Here is a 20,619-nt window from a genome sequence, read left to right as displayed (position 1 = left end):
TAACAGTGGGTGCTCATTCCGCTCCTCAGATTTGAACCTGAGACCTTTCAGCCTGCAAGTTCAGCAGCTCAGCTCTTTAACACACTGAGCCACCGGAGGCACCTTATTAATCTATATATATAAAAGGGTAATGAAATTTTGGCCTAGGACAAAACAACAAAACTACACATCCCAGAAACACTAAACTTGGCAGCACAACCCCTCATCCATGCCTCTACGTTCATACAACAAAAAGAAAAGAAAAATAAAGTCCTAATTAGAGGGAGAGGAATAATAGTTTTTTATCCAATTGCTGCCAGTTAGAAGGCTAAGCTCTGCCCACTTGGTTTCCTAGCAACCCACTCACCCAGGGGACAGGCAGAGTTAGGCCTCACTTAGGCCTCTTCCACAGATTATCTAATTTGCACTGGATTATATGGCAGTGTAGACTCAAGGCCCTTCCACACAGCTATATAACCCATTTATAATCTTATATTTTCTGCTTTGAACTGGATTATCTTGATTCCACACTGCCATATAATCCACTTCAGCGTGCATTTTATACAGCTGTGTAGAAAGAGTCTCATATAATCCAGTTCTAAGCAGATAATATAAGATGCTTAATTTCCCATACCACCATACTTCGCCACAGCAACGCCTGGCCGGGCACAGCTAGTATTACTGACAATATTACCATATAATGATATAGTAAAATATAGAATCATAGAATCATAGAATCATAGAATCATAGAATAGTAGAGTTGGAAGAGACCTCAAGGGCCATCTAGTCCAACCCCCCGCTAAGAAGCAGGAAATCGCATTCAAAGCACCCCCGACAGATGGCCATCCAGCCTCTGCTTAAAAGCCTCCAAGGAAGGAGCCTCCACCACGGCCCCGGGGAGAGAGTTCCACTGTCGAACAGCCCTTCTCACAGTGAGGAAGTTCTTCCTGATGTTCAGGTGGAATCTCCTTTCCTGTAGTTTGAAGCCATTGTTCCGTGTCCTAGTCTGCAGGGCAGCAGAAAATAAGCTTAAATATAGTAATTTAATGCTTATATTGTGCTATGCTAATAATATATTGTATGTTCATTTGATTTGTAAGCCGCTCTGTGTCCCCTTCGGGGTGAGAAGAGCGGGATATAAATGTAGCAAATAAATAAATAAATAAATAAAAATCCATTTTATGTGATGGCAAGAATACTGCCATTTCCTTCCCCTCCACTTCTGTGTCCATTTGTGTTCTCATGATCTAGGGCAGGGGTCCTCAAACTTTTTAAGCCGAGGGCCGGTCCACAATCCTTCTGACTGTTGAGGGGCCGGATTATCATTTGAAAAAAAATACAAACAAATTCCGATGCACACTGCATATGTCTTATTTGTAGTGCAAAAACAACACCAACAACAAGAACAAGAACAATGAAAGAACAATACAATATTTAAAAATAAAAACAATTTTAACCAACATACATTTAGCAGGATTTCAATGGGAAGTGTGGTCCTGCTTCTGGCCAATGAGATAGTCAAGTTAATTAGGGTTGTTGTTGTTGTTGTTGTTGTTGTTGTTGTGTGCCTTCAAGTCATTTCAGACTTTGGGTGAACCTAAGTCTAAAATTTATTTATTATTTATTTACTGCATTTATTTACTACATTTGTATCACACCCTTCTCACCCCAAAGGGGATTCAGAGTGGCTTACAAATTATATGTACATACAATATATTATATTATTAGCATAGCACACTATTAGCATTATATATTACTATATTGAACTATACCACTATACTGTAATATTATTAGTAATATTATATGTAAAATAGAATATATAATCAATATTATTATATGGTATTATTATTAGTGTTATATTGTATTACATTATAATATTATTATCAATATTATATGTATATACAATATATTATATTATAAAACTGAGGGCGGGGGCCAGGTAAATGACCTCGGAGGGCCGCATCCGGCCCCCGGGCCTTAGTTTGGGGACCCCTGATCTAGGGATTTGAAACATAACCCCTTTTGCCCTATGAGGAAAGGTGCCTCCCAGTATAAATAGCTACGTTTCTTTCAAATGGCCGGGAAGCCAACCGGCCAGTCGCCTGAGCAGACGTCCTTTAAGTCAGTGTCAGGACTCTCCCGTGGCGATGTCAGCAACCTTTGGCCCTTGCGTGTGGCTTTGACAAGAGGTCGTGAACCTCCATGAAAGGCTGAGTGCTGGGGGACAAATACAGGATTAATTGCAGAAGGGGCGAGGAAGGAAGCCAACTGGAAAGAAGACAGCGAACCATAAAAGTCAACCCCCTTGGCCCTGTTTGGTTGGGAGTATACATGGCTTGAGGCTGGCTTTCAGATTAAACCAGGGACAGGTAGTCCTCACCTGTTTTCTGAGTGTTGTTCTTTATTTACAATCCTAATTTTAGATTATTATTTTTAATACTGGCAGCCAGATTTTGTTCATTTTCATTCCAGACAGGAAACAATCGGGGCCAGCTAACACCTCCCGACAAAGGATTCCCCCAGGCAGGAAGCAGCAAGGCTATTCAATGCCAATCAAGCTGGCCAATTGTAACATTCACACTTGTCTCAAACTGACAAGAGTTCTTTCTCCCATACTGGACATTCCACAGATATATAATAAACCCCACTTGCCTCGTTTCCAATAGACCTCACAACCTCTGAGCATGCATGCCGTAGATGTGGGCAAAACGTCAGGAGAGAGTGCTTCTGGAACATGGCCATACAGATGGAAAGCTCACAGCAACCCAGTGATTCCGGCATTGAAAGCCTTCGACAGCACAATAATGATGATGATGATGATAATGATAATAATATTGGTAACCCCAGATGAAATCCAGTCTAACCTCCTTCTGCCATTCAGGAAAAACACAATCAAAGCTCCCTCAACAGATGGCCACCCAGCTTTGTAATAATAATAATAATAATAATAATAATAACAACAACAGAGGAAACCCATGCAGGAAAAACACACTCGAAATTCCCCAACAGATGGCCTTTGTAATAATAATAATAATAATAATAATAATAATAATAATAATAATAATAATAGTACAGTAGAGTCTCACTTATCCAAGACTCGCTTATCCAACGTTCTGGATTATCCAACACATTTTTGTAGTCAATGTTTTCAATACATTGTGATATTTTGGTGCTAAATTAGTAAACACAGTAATTACTACATAGCATTACTGCGTATTGAACTACTTTTTCTGTCAAATTTGTTGTATAACATGATGTTTTGGTGCTTAATTTGTAAAAAAAAACAAACCCTAATTTGATGTTTATTAGGCTTTTCCTCAGTCCCTCCTTATTATCCAACACATTCACTTATCCAACATTCTGCTGGCCTGTTTATGTTGGATAAGTGAGACTCTACTGTAATAGTAATAGTAATAATATTAGTATAATATATTAGTATGGTAACTCTTCCAAAGACAAACTGAGCCTGCAATTCTTCAAATTCCTGTCCTCTTACAAAGTGAAATTGGTCAAAACTGGAATAAAATAAAAAATATTATCACTTAGCATTTGTGCTTTACTGGATTACTTGTCCAGTGATTGGCACGAAATCAAAAAAGTTTGAGTAGTTGAAGAAAAAAAATTCTTTGAAAAATTGTTCTCTGACTGTTGTTTGTATTTGCATGTAGCACTGTCCAGAAAAATAGAATTTATCAGAAATTGTTTTGTTTGCCTAGAAAGTACTTTTGCGTATATAACGGTATGTTTGGGGTCTTCCGTAACAACAAACTACTAAGCAACATTGTGTCATAAGCACTGCTTTAAAAACGGCTTGAATTACAAAATTAAGTTACAAAAGTTACAAATTAGTCTTGTTGAATGAAGCAAGGACAGAGTTTTTAATTAGACAAAGTAGCAACTCATTTCTAGACAAGGCATCCTGCAAACTTTTTCCTAACTGATAGTCAGCAATATTACAGAGGTATCTTAAGTTTGAGGAGTAGGAGAGTTACAGTAGAGTCTCACTTATCCAACATTCACTTATCCAACGTTCTGGATTATCCAACGCATTTTTGTAGTCAATGTTTTCAATACACTGTGATATTTTGGTGCTGAATTAGTAAGTATGATTTATAATAGTCTTTTATAATTTATTGAGAAACCGCGAAACGGCGAATCCGTGAAAAGTGAACCGCGAAGTAGTGAGGAAACACTGTATATTATATATTGCATGTAATATTACTAATACAGTAGAGTCTCACTTATCCAACACTCGCTTATCCAACGTTCTGGATTATCCAACGCATTTTTGTAGTCAATGTTTTCAATACACTGTGATATTTTGGTGCTGAATTAGTAAGTATGATTTATAATAGTCTTTTATAATTTATTGAGAAACCGCGAAACGGCGAATCCGTGAAAAGTGAACCGCGAAGTAGTGAGGAAACACTGTATATTATATATTGCATGTAATATTACTAATACAGTAGAGTCTCACTTATCCAACACTCGCTTATCCAACGTTCTGGATTATCCAACGCATTTTTGTAGTCAATGTTTTCGATACATCGTGATATTTTGGTGCTAAATTCGTAAATACAGTCATTACTACATAGCATTACTGCATATTGAACTACTTTTTCTGTCAAATTTGTTATATAACATGATGTTTTGGTGCTTAATTTGTAAAATCATAACCTAATTTGATGTTTAATAGGCTTTTCCTTAATCTCTCCTTATTATCCAACATATTCGCTTATCCAACATTCTGCCTGCCCCTTTACGTTGGATAAGTGAGACTCTACTGTACAATATAGTAATATGTAATGCTACTATTAGGAGCCCCTGATGGTGCAGTGTGTTAAAGCACTGAGCTGCTGAACTTCGAATCTGGGTAGTGGGGTGAGCTCCCACTGTTAGCTCCAGCTTCTGCCAACCTAGCAGTTTGAAAACATAGAAATGTGAATAGATCAATAGGTACCACTCTGGCGGGAATGTAACGGCGCTCCATGCAATCATGCCGGCCACATGACCTTGGAGGTGTCTATGGACAACACCGGCTCTTCGGCTTAGAAATGGAGACGAGCACCAACCTTCAGAATCGGACACGAGTGGACTTAACGTCAGGGGAAACCTTTACCTACCTTACCAATAAAATAAATAAATACTATATAATCATATTAATTCTATATTATATACTACATATAATATTACTAATAATATTATTGTAGTATAGTGGTATGGCACAATATAGTAATACCTAATGCTAATATTGTGCTATGCTAATAATATAATTTATTGTATGTACATATTATTTGTGAGCTGCTCTGAGTCCCCTTCGGAGGAGCCGCAGGATGTTCACAAAATTTACCAAATGGGTTCACGTGGCATACGTTCCTGGTGCAAATCTACTTTGAAAAAAAATCAAATTAATACCGTATATACTCGACCCGGATATTAGCCGAGGCACCTAATTTGACCACAAAAAAACTGGGAAAACAGTGACTCAAATGTAAGCCAAGAGTGGTAAATTTCAGAAATAAAAATAGATAAATAAAATTACATTAATAGAGGCATCGGTAGGTTAAATGTTTTTGAATATTTACACAAGACTGTAATTTAAAATAAGACTGTCCAACACTGATTAAATCCTTACTCCCGTCTTATGTATCCTTTTAATAATAAAAGAGTAAAATTAATAAATGTAATAATAATAATAATAATAAATGCAGTAAAATGATAAATGTAATAATAAATAGAGTAAAATAATACATGTAATAACAATAATACCGTAATATCAGAGTGAAATTATAAATGTATTAATAATAATAGAGTAAAATAATAAATGTAATAATACCAATAATAATAGAGAAAAATAATAAATGTACCATATATACCCGAGCATAAGCTGATCCAAATATAAGCCTAGGGGGGCTTTTTCGGTCCTACCCTGTTTCCCTGAAAATAAGACATCCCCGAAAAATAAGACCTAGTAGAAGTTTTGCTGAATTGCTAAATATAAGGCCTCCCCCGAAAGTAAGACCTAGCAAAGTTTTTCTTTGGAAGCATGCCTAGCGCCTGCCAAACAATACACCAGAGCATGCAGGTGTACATGGAAATAATGGTGGTAACAAGAAATTATTGACAGGATTCACAGTTTGTCTGGTTATGTTGGTTTGTGATGACAACTACTGTACAGTATATAATAAATGCTCATTTCTTGTTCAACAATAAATGTGAATTCTTCTTCATAGAAAAATAAGATATTCCCTGAAAATAAGACCTAGCACATCTTCGGGAGCAAAAATTAATATAAGACACTGTCTTATTTTCGGGGAAACACGGTAACAAAGGGCTGAAAAACTCATACTCGAGTATATACGGTAAATATTTTCTTTGGCATGTTCCCTTTCCTCTTGTCATTGTCAAAGGCCTTTGATAAGTTTGCGTAAACCTAAACCTGTTTTATTCTTCAGCATAGTATATTGGATCCAGGTTTTGTTGGCATAAGCGGGGTCAATTTATGACTTTGAGGGAGAGAGAAAGAGAGCGCAGGAGAAGCACAGCTTGAAAGCAGATCGTCTAACATTCATGTGGAATAAAAGGAATGGTGCCTGTAATTATATCCTTCCGGCCAACTGTCTCTTTTCGGCCTGCCAGGAGTGAAAGCCTGGCAGCAAATGCAAAGATCTTTCTGTTGGTCACCGTTTTGGACAAAAACCAACCACACTGGGGTTTGGGTTTCTTTACAGGAACAAGCCTAAATCTTACAAAAGCTACCATTTCTTTTATCCCGTATCTGCAGTGCAGTTTCATTCCGGTTAGTGTAGCGTTGGTTCTTCCTGTTTCTTTCTTTTTCACACCAAAAGATCTTGCGTTCCCAGCAGCGCTGTCTCTCCGGGTTTGAAATGACACAGATGCAAAATCCGGCAAACGTTGGGATGTTTTTAAAAAGTGTGTCTGATCATCTGCCTTTTCCAGAGCTTCGGTATTAAATGCACATCCTCTCTCTTCACTGCAGAATAATGCAGTTGTGAAGAAGAAAGAGGCTAAAGTGCAAAATGAGCTCAAGCTTGCTAGGGACATAAAAAACAACAAAAAAGGCTTTTTTGCTTATGTTGGTAGAAAAATGAAGAACAAGGAGGTGACAGGGCCACTGCGAGGAGAAGATGGGGTGATGGTGACAAGGGACAGGGAAAAGGCAGAACTGCTTAACGCCTTCTTTGCCTCGGTCTTCTCACAAAAAGAAAGCCATCTTCAACCTCAGCAACAGGGAATGGATGAAGGATTGGGGGAAATCCAACCCCAAATAGGGAAACAAGTTGTCCAGGAATTCAAGTCCCCAGGGCCAGATCAGCTACATCCAAGAGTATTGAAGGAACTCGCTGAAGTTATTCCAGAACCACTGGCAATCATATTTGAGAGTTCTTGGAGAACGGGAGAAGTCCCAGCAGACTGGAGAAGGGCAAATGTGGTCCCTATCTTCAATAAATAATAATAATAATAATAATAATAATAATAATAATAATAATAATAATAATAATCAGGAAAATAATACATGCAATAATAGAGTAAAATAATAAATGCAATAATAATAATAATAATAATAAGATGAGAGTGAAATAATAAATGTATTTATAATAATAATAAAAATAGAGTGAAATAAATGTAATAGTAGCAACAATAATAGAGAAAAATAATAAATGTAATACAGTAGAGTCTCACTTATCCAACATAAACGGGCCAGCAGAACGTTGGATAAGCAAATATGTTGGATAACAAGGAGAGATTAAGGGGAAGCCAAACACCAAATTAAGTTATGATTTTACAAATTAAGCACCAAAACATCATGTTATACAACAAATTTGACAGAAAAAGTAGTTCAATACGCAGTAATGCTATGTTGGTAATTACTGTATTTACAAATTTAGCACCAAAATATCATGATATATTGAAAACTTTGACTACAAAAATGGCTTGGATAATCCAGAATGTTGGATAAGCGAGGCTTGGATAAGTGAGACTCTACTGTACATGTAATAATAGAGTAAAATAATAAATGCAATAATAATAATAATAATAATAATAATAAGATGAGAGTGAAATAATAATAGCTTACATGTTTTTGAATATTTACATAAAGCTCAAATTTAAGATAAGATTGTCCAACTCTGATCCAATCATGATTCTCATCTTCTTCGATGTAAATGTGCTTATGTACCCTTTTAATAATAATAGAGTAAAATAATACATGTAATAATAATTATTATTATTATTACAGGAAAATAATACAAGTAATAATAAATAGAGTAAAATAATAAATGGAATAATAATAAGATCAGAGTGAAATAATAAATGTATTTATAATAATAATAAAAATAGGGTGAAATAAATGTAATACAGTAATAATAATAATAATAATAATAATAATAATAATAATAATACAGGAAAATAATACATGTAATAATAGAGTAAAATAATAAATGCAATAATAATAATAATATGAGAGTGAAATAAAAAATGTATTTATAATAATATTAAAAATAGAGTGAAATAAATGTAATACAGTAATAATAATAATAATAATAAATAATACAGGAAAATAATACATGTAATAATAATAATAATAATAATAATAATAATAATAAGATGAGAGTGAAATAATAAATGTATTTATAATAATAATAAAAATAGAATGAAATAAATGTAATAGTAGCAACAATAGAGAAAAATAATAAATGTAATGATACCAATAATAATAGAGAAAAATAATAAATATACTATATATACTTGAGTATAAGCTGACCTGAATATAAGCCCACCAGGATCCTCACCCGAGTATAAGCCGAGGTTTTTTTTTCAGTCCTAAAAAAGGGCTGAAAAACTAGGCTTATACTCGAGTATATACAGTAATTGAAACTGCCGGAGCCTGAAAAAAGAATAAAGATTATTAAACTTAAGTGCTTCTAAAATTAGCCTCACCGGGTCACATTGATCGGTTCTTTGGGTCAATGGGAAGTTTATCGCTGGCTGATACATGGAGAAATAATTTGCCGTCTAATTAATCCGGCATTTAAAAAACATTCAAGTTCGGCGAGCAGCATCCTTCCGCCCTCTCCGGGCTTTGCAAAAAGGGAAAAACAATCGGCTGTTCTGTTCTGACATGACCAACCTGAGGCGAAAGCGGGGAGAAAAGCGGGCCAGAAACGTCCACTGTCGTTGCATTCACTAGGCCGTTCTCTGACTTTCCCTTTGGCTATTTCTGCATATTATTTAGGCGGTCTCTTTGTATGTGGAGCACACAGAAAGGCAACCGCTGTGATCAAGGGGCTAGAAATTGTGATTTTTTTTTTAGCTTTGGGTGTGGGGAGAGGACAACAAACTGGGTCTGATTATGCTGTTAATATACGTAGGTATGGCAGATGCTTTTCCTTTGTTTTTCCAGAGAATCCACAAATGACAGGGTGAAGAAGATGTGGACATAGGTTTACGTATTTGTTATTTCTCTCTCTTTTTCCTCTCGTATATCTTTCTAAAACCCACATCTTTTTCTGCCGTGGGAAAGGCTATTGACGAGAATGATTAATTTTATAGATCCTGACTTACTTCCTGTAAGGTTTGGAAGGTGTCTGTAGCTCTTCCATTGCGCTGTATCATCACAACAAACCCATCAGGTAGGACTGTCCCAGACCTTCCCTGCCGAGGTTGTGTTGTTAAAGTGCGAAGTATGGAACCCTGAGCAGATGGAGAAGTCTTAGCATTGAACGGTTGTGTTGTTAAAGGGCTAAGTATGGAACCCTGCGCAGACGGGGAAGCCTTAGCATTGAGCTGTTGTGTTGTTAAAGGGTGAAGTATGGAACCCTGCGCAGACGGGGAAGCCTTAGCATTGAACGGTTGTGTTGTTAAAGTGCGAAGTATGAAACCCTGTGCAGACAGGGAAGCCTTAGCATTGAACGGTTGTGTTGTTACAGTGCGAAGTATGGAACCCTGCGCAGACGGGGAAGCCTTAGCATTGAACTGTTGTGTTGTTAAAGGGCGAAGTATGGAACCCTGCGCAGACGGGGGAAGCCTTAGCATTGAATGGTTGTGTTGTTAAAGGGCGAAGTATGGAACCCTGCGCAGACGGGGAAGCCTTAGCATTGAACGGTTGTGTTGTTAAAGTGCGAAGTATGAAACCCTGTGCAGACGGGGAAGCCTTAGCATTGAACGGTTGTGTTGTTAAAGTGCAAAGTAGGGAACCCTGCGCAGACGGTCGGTCAATGTGACTTAAGCAACATGGAGTCATTGAATTCTTGACAGCACAAGGTGTCACCCCAAAGAAGATTCATCCGAGAATGCAAGCTGTTTATGGGGATTGTGTTGATGTGAGTCCTGTGCATCGTTGAGCGAGTAAGTCTAAAGATGTTGAGGTGGGAACATCTGACTTGCATGACAAACAAAGAATTGGATATCCTGTGACAGCAACCACTGAGTTTCACAAGCAAAAGGTTGACAGATTGATTCAGGATGATCGTTGTATCACTCAGAGAGAAATTTCAAGCATCATCGGCATTTCACAAGAACGTGTGGGTCACATTATTGCTTTGCTTGGCTATCAGATGTTGAGAGAACTGTGAGACGCTGGTTGTGGGAACCGAGTGTCAACTTCTTCCGTGACGGCTTCAGAACACTTGTTCATCATCGGAAGAATTGTATCCAAATGTTTGGTGATTATGTGGAAAAGTGAATAGCGGTAGTTAAAGAGGATTATTTCTGCGTTTGATTAAAATATTAAAATAACGAAGGTGGAGGCATTACTCTTCATTCAACCCTCGCACATTGATTGTTAGAGAAATGAAGGGAAGCTAAGCCCCATCGCAGGAAAGGTATCCCACTTTGAGGCGCTACCTATACTGACCGAATCGACAACCATAAAAACACCTTTCTCATCCATCCCTCGTGTGCCCAATACTTGCTTAGTTCCTCTTTACGGTTGCTAATTCCCTCTTGGCCTCCGGCTTCTGTCTTCGGTGCCAGGCTTCTCCCTCGCCCTCCCGTTCTTGGCATGTAATCTGATGACAGCAGAGTTTGTTTGTGTTGTGTGTGCCTCATTTGTCTCTCTTCAACATATCGTCTCGGGAACAGGTTGGTGACACCAGATTGTATCCCAGGTTGCGCTGCACAGGAAATAAACGTTGGTTTTAAATCTATTATTATTATTAACACAACGACATAGCCTGACACAGCAAACAAGATAGATATGCTGGATTTCGTATCACAAAATCACAAGTCGAACACTTCCCAAGTGTCTAGGACTGTGTGATGTATTATTATTATTATTATTATTATTATTGACACAACGACATTGTATGACATAGCAAACAAGATAGACATGCTGGATTTCATATCACAAAATCACAAGTTGAACACTTCCCAAGTGTCTAGTACTGTGTGATGTATTATTATTATTAATATTATTATTGACACAACGACATAGTATGACATAGCAAACAAGATAGATATGCTGGATTTCGTATCACAAAATCACAAGTCGAACACTTCCCAAGTGTCTAGGACTGTGTGATGTATTATTATTATTATTATTATTATTGACACAACGACATAGTATGACATAGCAAACAAGATAGATATGCTGGATTTCGTATCACAAAATCACAAGTCGAACACTTCCCAAGTGTCTAGGAATGTGTGATTTATTATTATTATTATTATTATTATTATTATTATTGACACAACGACATTGTATGGCATAGCAAACAAGATAGATATGCTGGATTTCATATCACAAAATCACAATTCGAACACTTCCCAAGTGTCTAGTACTGTGTGATGTATTATTATTATTAATATTATTATTGACACAACGACATTGTATGACATAGCAAACAAGATAGACATGCTGGATTTCATATCACAAAATCACAAGTTGAACACTTCCCAAGTGTCTAGTACTGTGTGATGTATTATTATTATTATTAATATTATTATTGACACAACGACATTGTATGACACAGCAAACAAGATAGATATGCTGGATTTCATATCACAAACTCACAAGTCGAACACTTGCCAAGTGTCTAGGACTGTGTGATATATTGTTATTATTATTATTATTATTATTATTATTATTGACACAACAACATAGTCTGACACAGCAAACAAGATAGACATGCTGGATTTTATATCACAAAATCACAAGTCGAACACTTCCCAAGTGTCTAGGAATGGTGTGATTTTTTATTATTATTATTATTATTATTATTATTATTATTATTATTATTATTGACACAACGACATTGTATGGCATAGCAAACAAGATAGACATGCTGGATTTCGTTTCACAAAATCACAAGTCGAACACTTCCCAAATGTCTAGGACTGTGTGATGTATTGTTATTATTATTATTATTATTATTGACACAACGACATAGCCTGACATAGCAAACAAGATAGATATGCTGGATTTCATATCACAAAGTCACAAGTCGAACACTTCCCAAGTGTTTAGGACTGTGTGATGTATTTTCGGATGATGCGTGCAGATCCCAGTCGGGTGGCCTTTTGCAGTTGGCAGATCATAATTTTGTCAATGTCTATTGTTTCCAAATGCCGGCTGAGATCTTTTGGCACAGCACCCAGTGTGCCCATCACCACTGGGACCACATGTACTGGTTTCTGCCAGAGTCTTTGAAGTTCAATCTTGAGGTCCTGATAGCGGCTGAGTTTTTCCTGTTGTTTTTCGTCAATGCGACTCTCACCTGGGATGGCGACATCAATGATCCAAACCTTTTTCTTTGTAAAATCAGAACCTAATTTGATGTTTAATAGGCTTTTCCTTAATCCCTCCTTATTATCCAAGATATTTGCTTATCCAAGGTTTTGCCAGCCCATTTAGCTTGGATAAGTGAGACTCTACTGTAATAATAATAATAATAATAATAGTAATAATAATAAGGAGAAGAAGAAGAGCCCAGGAGCAAGCCATCAGAACAAATGCAATTAAGGTCAAGATCGAAAAATCAGCTGATGACCCAAAATGCAGACTCTGCAAGGAAACCAACGAAACCATTGATCATATCCTCAGCTGCTGTAAGAAAATCGCACAGACAGACTACAAACAGAGGCACAACTATGCGGCCCAAATGATTCATTGGAACTTATGCCTCAAGTACCACCTCCCAGCAGCAAAGAACTGGTGGGATCACAAACCTGCCAAAGTATTGGAAAATGAGCACACAAAGATACTGTGGGACTTCCGAATCCAGACTGACAAAGTTCTGGAACACAACACACCAGACATCACAGTTGTGGAAAAGAAAAAGGTTTGGATCATTGATGTCGCCATCCCAGGTGACAGCCTCATTGACGAAAAACAACAGGAAAAACTCAGCCGCTCTCAGGACCTCAAGATTGAACTTCAAAGACTCTGGCAGAAACCAGTGCAGGTGGTCCCGGTGGTGATGGGCACACTGGGTGCCGTGCCAAAAGATCTCAGCCGGCATTTGGAAACAATAGACATTGACAAAATCACGATCTGCCAACTGCAAAAGGCCATCCTACTGGGATCTGCGGGCATTATCCGAAAATACATCACACAGTCCTAGACACTTGGGAAGTGTTTGGCTTGTGATTTTGTGATATGGAATCCAGCATATCTATCTTGTTTGCTGTGGCATAATATAATAATAATAATAATAATAATAATAATAATAATAACAACAACAACAACAACAAGAAAACTGCACTACAAACTAGAGCTGACAGCTGGCACAACAAAACACTGCATGGAAAGTTCCTTGACAAAATTGAAGGAAAAGCTGATAAGGAGAAGACCTGGCTCTGGCTCACGAATGGGACCCTGAAGAAGGAGACAGAAGGCCTGTGTCATACAACGTCGTTGTGTCAATAATAATAATAATAATAATAATAATAATGGGATCTGCGCGCATCATCCGAAAATACATCACACAGTCCTAGACACTTGGGAAGTGTTTGGCTTGTGATTTTGTGATTTGAAATCCAGCATATCTATCTTGTTGGCTGTGTCATACAATAAAATAATAATAATAGTACAGTAGAGTCTCACTTGTCCAAGCCTCGCTTATCCAAGCCTCTAGATAATCCAAGCAATTTTTGTAGTCAATGTTTTCAATGTATCGTGATATTTTGGTGCTAAATTCGTAAATACATTAATTAAAGCGTAACATTACTGCCTATTGAACTACTTTTTCTGTCAAATGTGTTGTATAACATGATGTTTTGGTGCTTAATTTGTAAAATCATAACCTAATTTGATGTTTAATAGGCTTTTCCTTAATCCCTCCTTATTATCCAAGATATTTGTTTATCCAAGCTTCTGCCAGCCCGTTTAGCTTGGATAAGTGAGACTCTACTGTAATACAAATCGAAATCCAGCATATCTATCTTGTTTGCTGTGTCATATTATGTCGTTGTGTCAATAATAATACAAATCAAATTTGCATCTGGATTTTTAAGTCTCTATCTTGGAGGGCTAGACTTTCCAGTATTGGGTTATGGAGTTTAAAGGCTGCTTCTCCTTTTGTCATTGATCAGAAACATCCAGGTTTGCACACGTTTTTGCACAACCTTCAGCCTGTTTGCAAAATTATCATGACCCACTCTTTGTGCCTAGATGCATGTATGCATTTATGTATAGTCCATTGCTCTGTGCGTGCCTTTCTCAAACGCTTTGAAGCCTGAGACTGAGTCCTCCCGATCCTTTTTGGGTTTTGTTCTCTTCTGGCTTCTCTTCCCAGTTGCCCCATTTTTCCCTTCTGCGTCTGGATATTTTTAGATTGCTTTGTATATCTGTTTCTCCTCTCCTTCTCCCCCCCGCCCTTCCCCAGATTTGCCTTTCTGTCTGAAGCTTGGAAACTGGCATTTTTCTCAGTTTGCTCACTTTTTCCCCCTGCATTGCTCTCCTCCCTTTTCTGCCATGCAGAAAAAGCACAATCAAATCACCCCTGACAGATGGCCATCCATGCAGCCATAATAATACAGTAGAGTCTCACTTATCCAACACTCGCTTATTCAACGTTCTGGATTATCCAACACATTTTTGTAGTCAATGTTTTCAATACATCATGATATTTTGGTGCTAAATTCATAAATACAGTAATTACTACATAGCATTACTGCGTATTGAACTACTTTTTCTGTCAAATTTCTTGCATAACATGATGTTTTGGTGCTTCATTTGTAAAATCATATACTAATTTGATGTTTAATAGGCTTTTCCTTAATCTCTCCTTATTATCCAACATATTCGCTTATCCAACATTCTGCCGGCCCGTTTATGTTGGATAAGTGAGACTCTACTGTAATAATAATAATGATAATGATAATAGTGTTGAAAGAGACTACATGGGCATCTAGTCCTGCCATGCAGGAAAATCACAATCAAATCACCCTTTTTCATGTCAGGAGCGACTTGAGAAATTGCAAGTTGCTTCTGGTGTGAGAGAATTGGCCATCTACAAGGTTGTTATTTATTTATTTGTTTGTTTGTTTGTTTACTACATTTATATCCCGCTCTTCTCACCCCGAAGGGGACTCAGAACAGCTTACAAATCAAATGAACATACAATATATTATTAGCGTAGCACAATATAAGCATTAAATTACTATATTGTACTATATCATTATATGGTAATAGTATTAGTAATACAGTAGAGTCTCACTTATCCAAGCTAAACGGGCCGGCAGAAGCTTGGATAAGCGAATATCTTGGATAATAAGGAGGGATTAAGGAAAAGCCTATTAAACATCAAATTAGGTTATGGTTTTACAAATTAAGCACCAAAACATCATGTTATACAACAAATTTGACAGAAAAAGTAGTTCAATACGCAGTAATGTTATGTTGTAATTACTGTATTTATGACTTTAGCACCAAAATATCACGATATATTGAAAACATTGACTACAAAAATGGCTTGGATTATCCAGAGGCTTGGATAAGTGAGACTCTACTGTACCAATAAAATTACATTACCGTATATACTCGAGTATAAGCCAACCCGAATAGAAGCCGAGGCACCTAATTTTACCACCAAAAAACTGGGAAAACATTGACTCCGGTATAAGCCGAGGGTGGTAAATTTCAGAAATAAAAATAGATACCCATAAAATTACATTACCGTATATACTCGAGTATAAGCCGACCCTAATATAAGCCGAGGCACCTAATTTTACCACAAAAAACTGGGAAAACATTGACTCCGGTATAAGTCGAGGGTGGTAAATTTCAGAAATAAAAATAGATACCAATAAAATTACATTACCGTATATACTCGAGTATAAGCCGACCCGAATATAAGCCGAGGCACCTGATTTTACCACAAAAAAACTGGGAAAACATTGACTCCGGTATAAGCCGAGGGTGGTAAATTTCAGAAATAAAAATAGATACCAATAAAATTACATTACCATATATACTCGAGTATAAGCCGACCCGAATATAAGCCAAGGCACCTAATTTTACCACAAAAAAACTGGGAAAACATTGACTCTGGTATAAGCCGAGGGTGGTAAATTTCAGAAATAAAAATAGATACCAATAAAATTACATTACCATATATACTCGAGTATAAGCCGACCCGAATATAAGCCAAGGCACCTAATTTTACCACAAAAAAACTGGGAAAACATTGACTCCGGTATAAGCCGAGGGTGGTAAATTTCAGACATAAAAATAGGTAGCAATCATGTAATCCATCGGCATATTCCGGGACCGTTGCATAAGTCAATTAGCCTTTTTCGTATCTTAATTATTGCACTATGGTGTGTTTATGGAGTATCCATGTTTCCCTCTTCCTCCCCTTTGCCATTGTTCCCACCGTCCGTGGCTGATAGGGATTTTGCTCTCTTTTCCCTCCACAGGACGGAGCTCGCCCTGAAAAGGAACCATGTCGATTGGCGGCGTGGAGGATGACATCCCGCAGGGAGAGAGGAAGACCGTCACGGACTTTTGTTACCTGCTGGATAAATCCAAACAGCTTTTCAACGGCTTGAGGTCAGCAGGGGGTGGAAGGCAGGGGAGGGGGCTTTCCTAATGGGCAAAGCGGAAGAACGGTACGATTCTCTGCTTGAGCAAAGCTCAGAAGAGTCGAAACCTGGCACTTCTCTTCCTGCCTTAAAGTGGGCGATTTGGGTCAATGTTACGCCCTAGGCAGCTGGAGCACCAAAAACCAACACAAAGACCAATAACAATATAATATCTTTATTAAAGCAAGTAAAGTTCCAAAAGGAAATAAGCAGCAAAGTTGAAGAAGCAATTGACCTCCCAGAAAAGTTCAAATTTAGTCCAATAAGAAAAAGTCTTATGTCCAGTATTAGAGTTCAAAATCCAGAAACCGAAACACACTCAAAACTCCGCCTGAGTTTTGAGTGGGGAAAATAGCAAGTAGCAAGAAGAGTCCTCTAGAATAAATGTTCAAAACAGGATTTCAGGGTAAGGCAGAAACTAGATGTTCAGGAGCTGAAACGCAGTCCAAACTTGGCAAGGAGGTAGACCGACATCTGGTCTACTCTAGAGTAAGTGCACCTTCAGGCCGCTTGGAATCCAGGAGCTGGAGACGATGATGTTTCTCAGTGAGAAGTAAAGTTGTCACCGCAAAGGCAAGTTCTCAACACAACACTTTTATTGAAGTTCATAAGCTCCCCCAAACCAGGTGCCTAACTCCCTAAAACTTCCCAAGAGAATTGAGCTTGTTACAGTTATTACACCAGGTGTCTAACTCCCCAATTCTTCCCAAGAGAACTGGGCTTAGCCATAGTCACCACGCTCCGCTACTCTGGCGCTTCTCCGGAGGCTTTGTCTGTTTGATCTGTCTGTATATACAAATGCCCTACGTTCAAACACCAAGTTTTCCGGCGAATCTGGGAGAGCCGGCATTGTCTCAAGGGCATTCTTAATTGGCTCTGGCTTGGAATTGTCAACATGAGGCATCTGGAAGGGTGTTGAATCTTGCTGACTTGGGAGAAAACCCAAATCTTCTTCATCCTGGTCAGGAAAGGGCGTGAAAGGTGAAAGGTGCCCTAGGCCTCACAGTCAATAAGGCGAGATAGAAAGGAGGATAGTTAGATACACTCTTGGGAGTCTTCATAGCTGAGATAAACCCCAACTGGTCTGTAGTTTTAAAAAAGAGGACCTCAAAAGATTGCCGTATATACTCGAGTATAAGCCAACCCGAATATAAGCCAAGGCACCTAATTTTACCACAAAAAACTGGGAAAATAATAGAGTAACGTAATGGAAATAATAAATGTATTAATAACAATAAAAGTGAAATAATAAATGTAATAATAATAAAAATAGAGTAAGATAATAAATGTAATAATAATAATAATAATAATAATAGAGTAAAATAATAGATATACAGTAGAGTCTCACTTATCCAACATAAACGGGCCAGCAGAACATTGAATAAGCGAATATGTTGGATAATAAGGAGGGATTAAGGAAAAGCCTATTTCACATCAAGTTAGGTTATGATTTTACAAATTAAGCACAAAAACATCATGTTTAGCAACAAATTTGACAGGAAAAGTAGTTCAATACGCAGTAATGCTATGTAGTAATTACTGTATTTACGAATTTAGCACCAAAATATCACAATGTATTGAAAACATTGACTACAAAAATGCATTGGATAATCCAGAACGTTGGATAAGTGAGTGTTGGATAAGCAAGACTCTACTGTAATAATAGAGTAACATAATAATAATAATAATAATAATAATAATAATAATAATAATAATAATAATTGAACATGCAAAGATACTGTGGGACTTCCGAATCCAGACTGACAAAGTTCTGGAACACAACACACCAGACATCACAGTTGTGGAAAATAAAAAGGTTTGGATCATTGATGTTGCCATCCCAGGTGACAGTCGCATTGGAGAAAAACAACAGGAAAAACTCAGCCGCTATCTGGACCTCAAGATTGAACTTCAGAGACCCTGGCAGAAACCAGTGCAGGTGGTCCCGGTGGTGATGGGCACGCTGGGTGCTGTGCCAAAAGATCTCAGCCGGCATTTGGAAACCATAGACATTGACAAAATTACGATCTGCCAACTGCGAAAGGCCACCCTGCTGGGATCTGCGTGCATCATCCGAAAATACATCACACAGTCCTAGACACTTGGGAAGTGTTCGACTTGTGGTTTTGTGATATGAAATCCAGCATATCTATCTTGTTTGCTGTGTCATAATAAAATAATAATAATAAATAGAGTAAAATACATCACACAGTCTTAGACACTTGGGAAGTGTTCGACTTGTGATTTTGTGATATGAAATCCAGCATACCTATCTTGTTTGCTGTGTCATAATAAAATAATAATAATAAATAGAGTAAAATACATCACACAGTCCTAGACACTTGGAAGGTGTTCGACTTGTGATTTTGTGATATGAAATCCAGCATACCTATCTTGTTTGCTGTGTCATAATAAAATAATAATAATAAATAGAGTAAAATACATCACACAGTCCTAGACACTTGGAAGGTGTTCGACTTGTGATTTTGTGATATGAAATCCAGCATATCTATCTTGTTTGCTGTGTCATAATAAAATAATAATAATAAATAGAATAAAATACATCACACAGTCCTAGACACTTGGAAAGTGTTCGACTTGTGATTTTGTGATATGAAATCCAGCATATCTATCTTGTTTGCTGTGTCATAATAAAATAATAATAATAGAGTAAAATAATAAATGTAAACTTACTCAACACGTATAACACGACATGCAACCTTTCATGTTGTCTTTATGTGTTTTCTAAAGTTATCCATATTTGTCTTAATCGCCACAAAGAAATCTCTTGGTCTTGGATCATTGCATTTTGGATTGTATCTTTCCGCCTTTTTGGTTTTCCATTTGATAAAGACCTCCTTCCGTTTGCTCTCTTCCAGAGACTTACCTCAATATGGGCAGAAGCAGTGGCAGTGCTATTTCGGGCGAACCTTCGACGTTTACACCAAGCTCTGGAAGTTCCAGCAGCAGCACCGGTAAGAGCGGAGGCAGGGCCAGCCTTACCATTCAACAATGTGAAGCAATGGCTTTAGAAAGCATTGGAGCTGTGTGTGTGTGTGTCTCAGACCCCTGTTCTGCCCTTCCCCTTGTTTGGGACACTTGTGAGGCAACCCTATGAGTCCTGAGTCTTGGAGTCCATTGTCCTCATCCCAACAGGCTGCCTTTTACCCACCTGAAGGCACTGGCTTTGTGTGTCAGAGGTTTGCTATAGCTCAGGGGTCCCCAAACTAAGGCCCAGGGGGCGGATGCGGCCCATCGAAGCCATCTATCCAGCCCCCATGGCACAAGGGCAGAAGGGGGTTGGGCTAAATGACCCAAGGGGTCTCTTCTTCTCTTAAAACAATTATTATTATTATTAACATTGAGGCTGGGTGGCCATCTGTCAGGGGTGCTTTGCTTGTGCTTTTGCTGCACAAAGGCAGAAGGGGGTTGGACTGAATGGCCCAAGGGATCTCTTCCAACCCTCTTTATTATTATTATTATTATTATTATTATTATTATTATTATTATTATTGACATTGAGGCTGGGTAGCCATCTGTCAGGGGTGCTTTGCTTGTGCTTTTGGTGCAAAAAGCCAGAAGGGGGTTGGACT

The 20,619-nt window shown here is 37.8% G+C and overlaps 1 protein-coding gene across 6 annotated transcripts in view; it reads left to right on the top strand.

The window, feature by feature from the left end:
• The window catches only part of scai (suppressor of cancer cell invasion), a 76,022-nt gene that overhangs the window by 15,886 nt on the left and 39,517 nt on the right, over positions 1-20,619 (top strand). For all 6 annotated transcript variants that reach the window (XM_062959317.1, XM_062959316.1, XM_062959312.1 and 3 more), the window contains exons 3-4: positions 16,862-16,994; positions 19,906-20,001. In XM_062959317.1, the coding sequence (XP_062815387.1) occupies positions 16,888-16,994; positions 19,906-20,001 (203 nt within the window). In that variant the 5' untranslated portion in view covers positions 16,862-16,887. The remainder of the gene's footprint in view (positions 1-16,861; positions 16,995-19,905; positions 20,002-20,619) is intronic.

Source organism: Anolis carolinensis, unplaced genomic scaffold (genome assembly GCF_035594765.1).
Source record: "Anolis carolinensis isolate JA03-04 unplaced genomic scaffold, rAnoCar3.1.pri scaffold_7, whole genome shotgun sequence".
In the NCBI taxonomy this organism is placed as follows: domain Eukaryota; kingdom Metazoa; phylum Chordata; class Lepidosauria; order Squamata; family Dactyloidae; genus Anolis; species Anolis carolinensis.
Note: the sequence above shows the minus strand (reverse complement) of the source record. Positions and strands in the feature narration are given on the sequence as shown.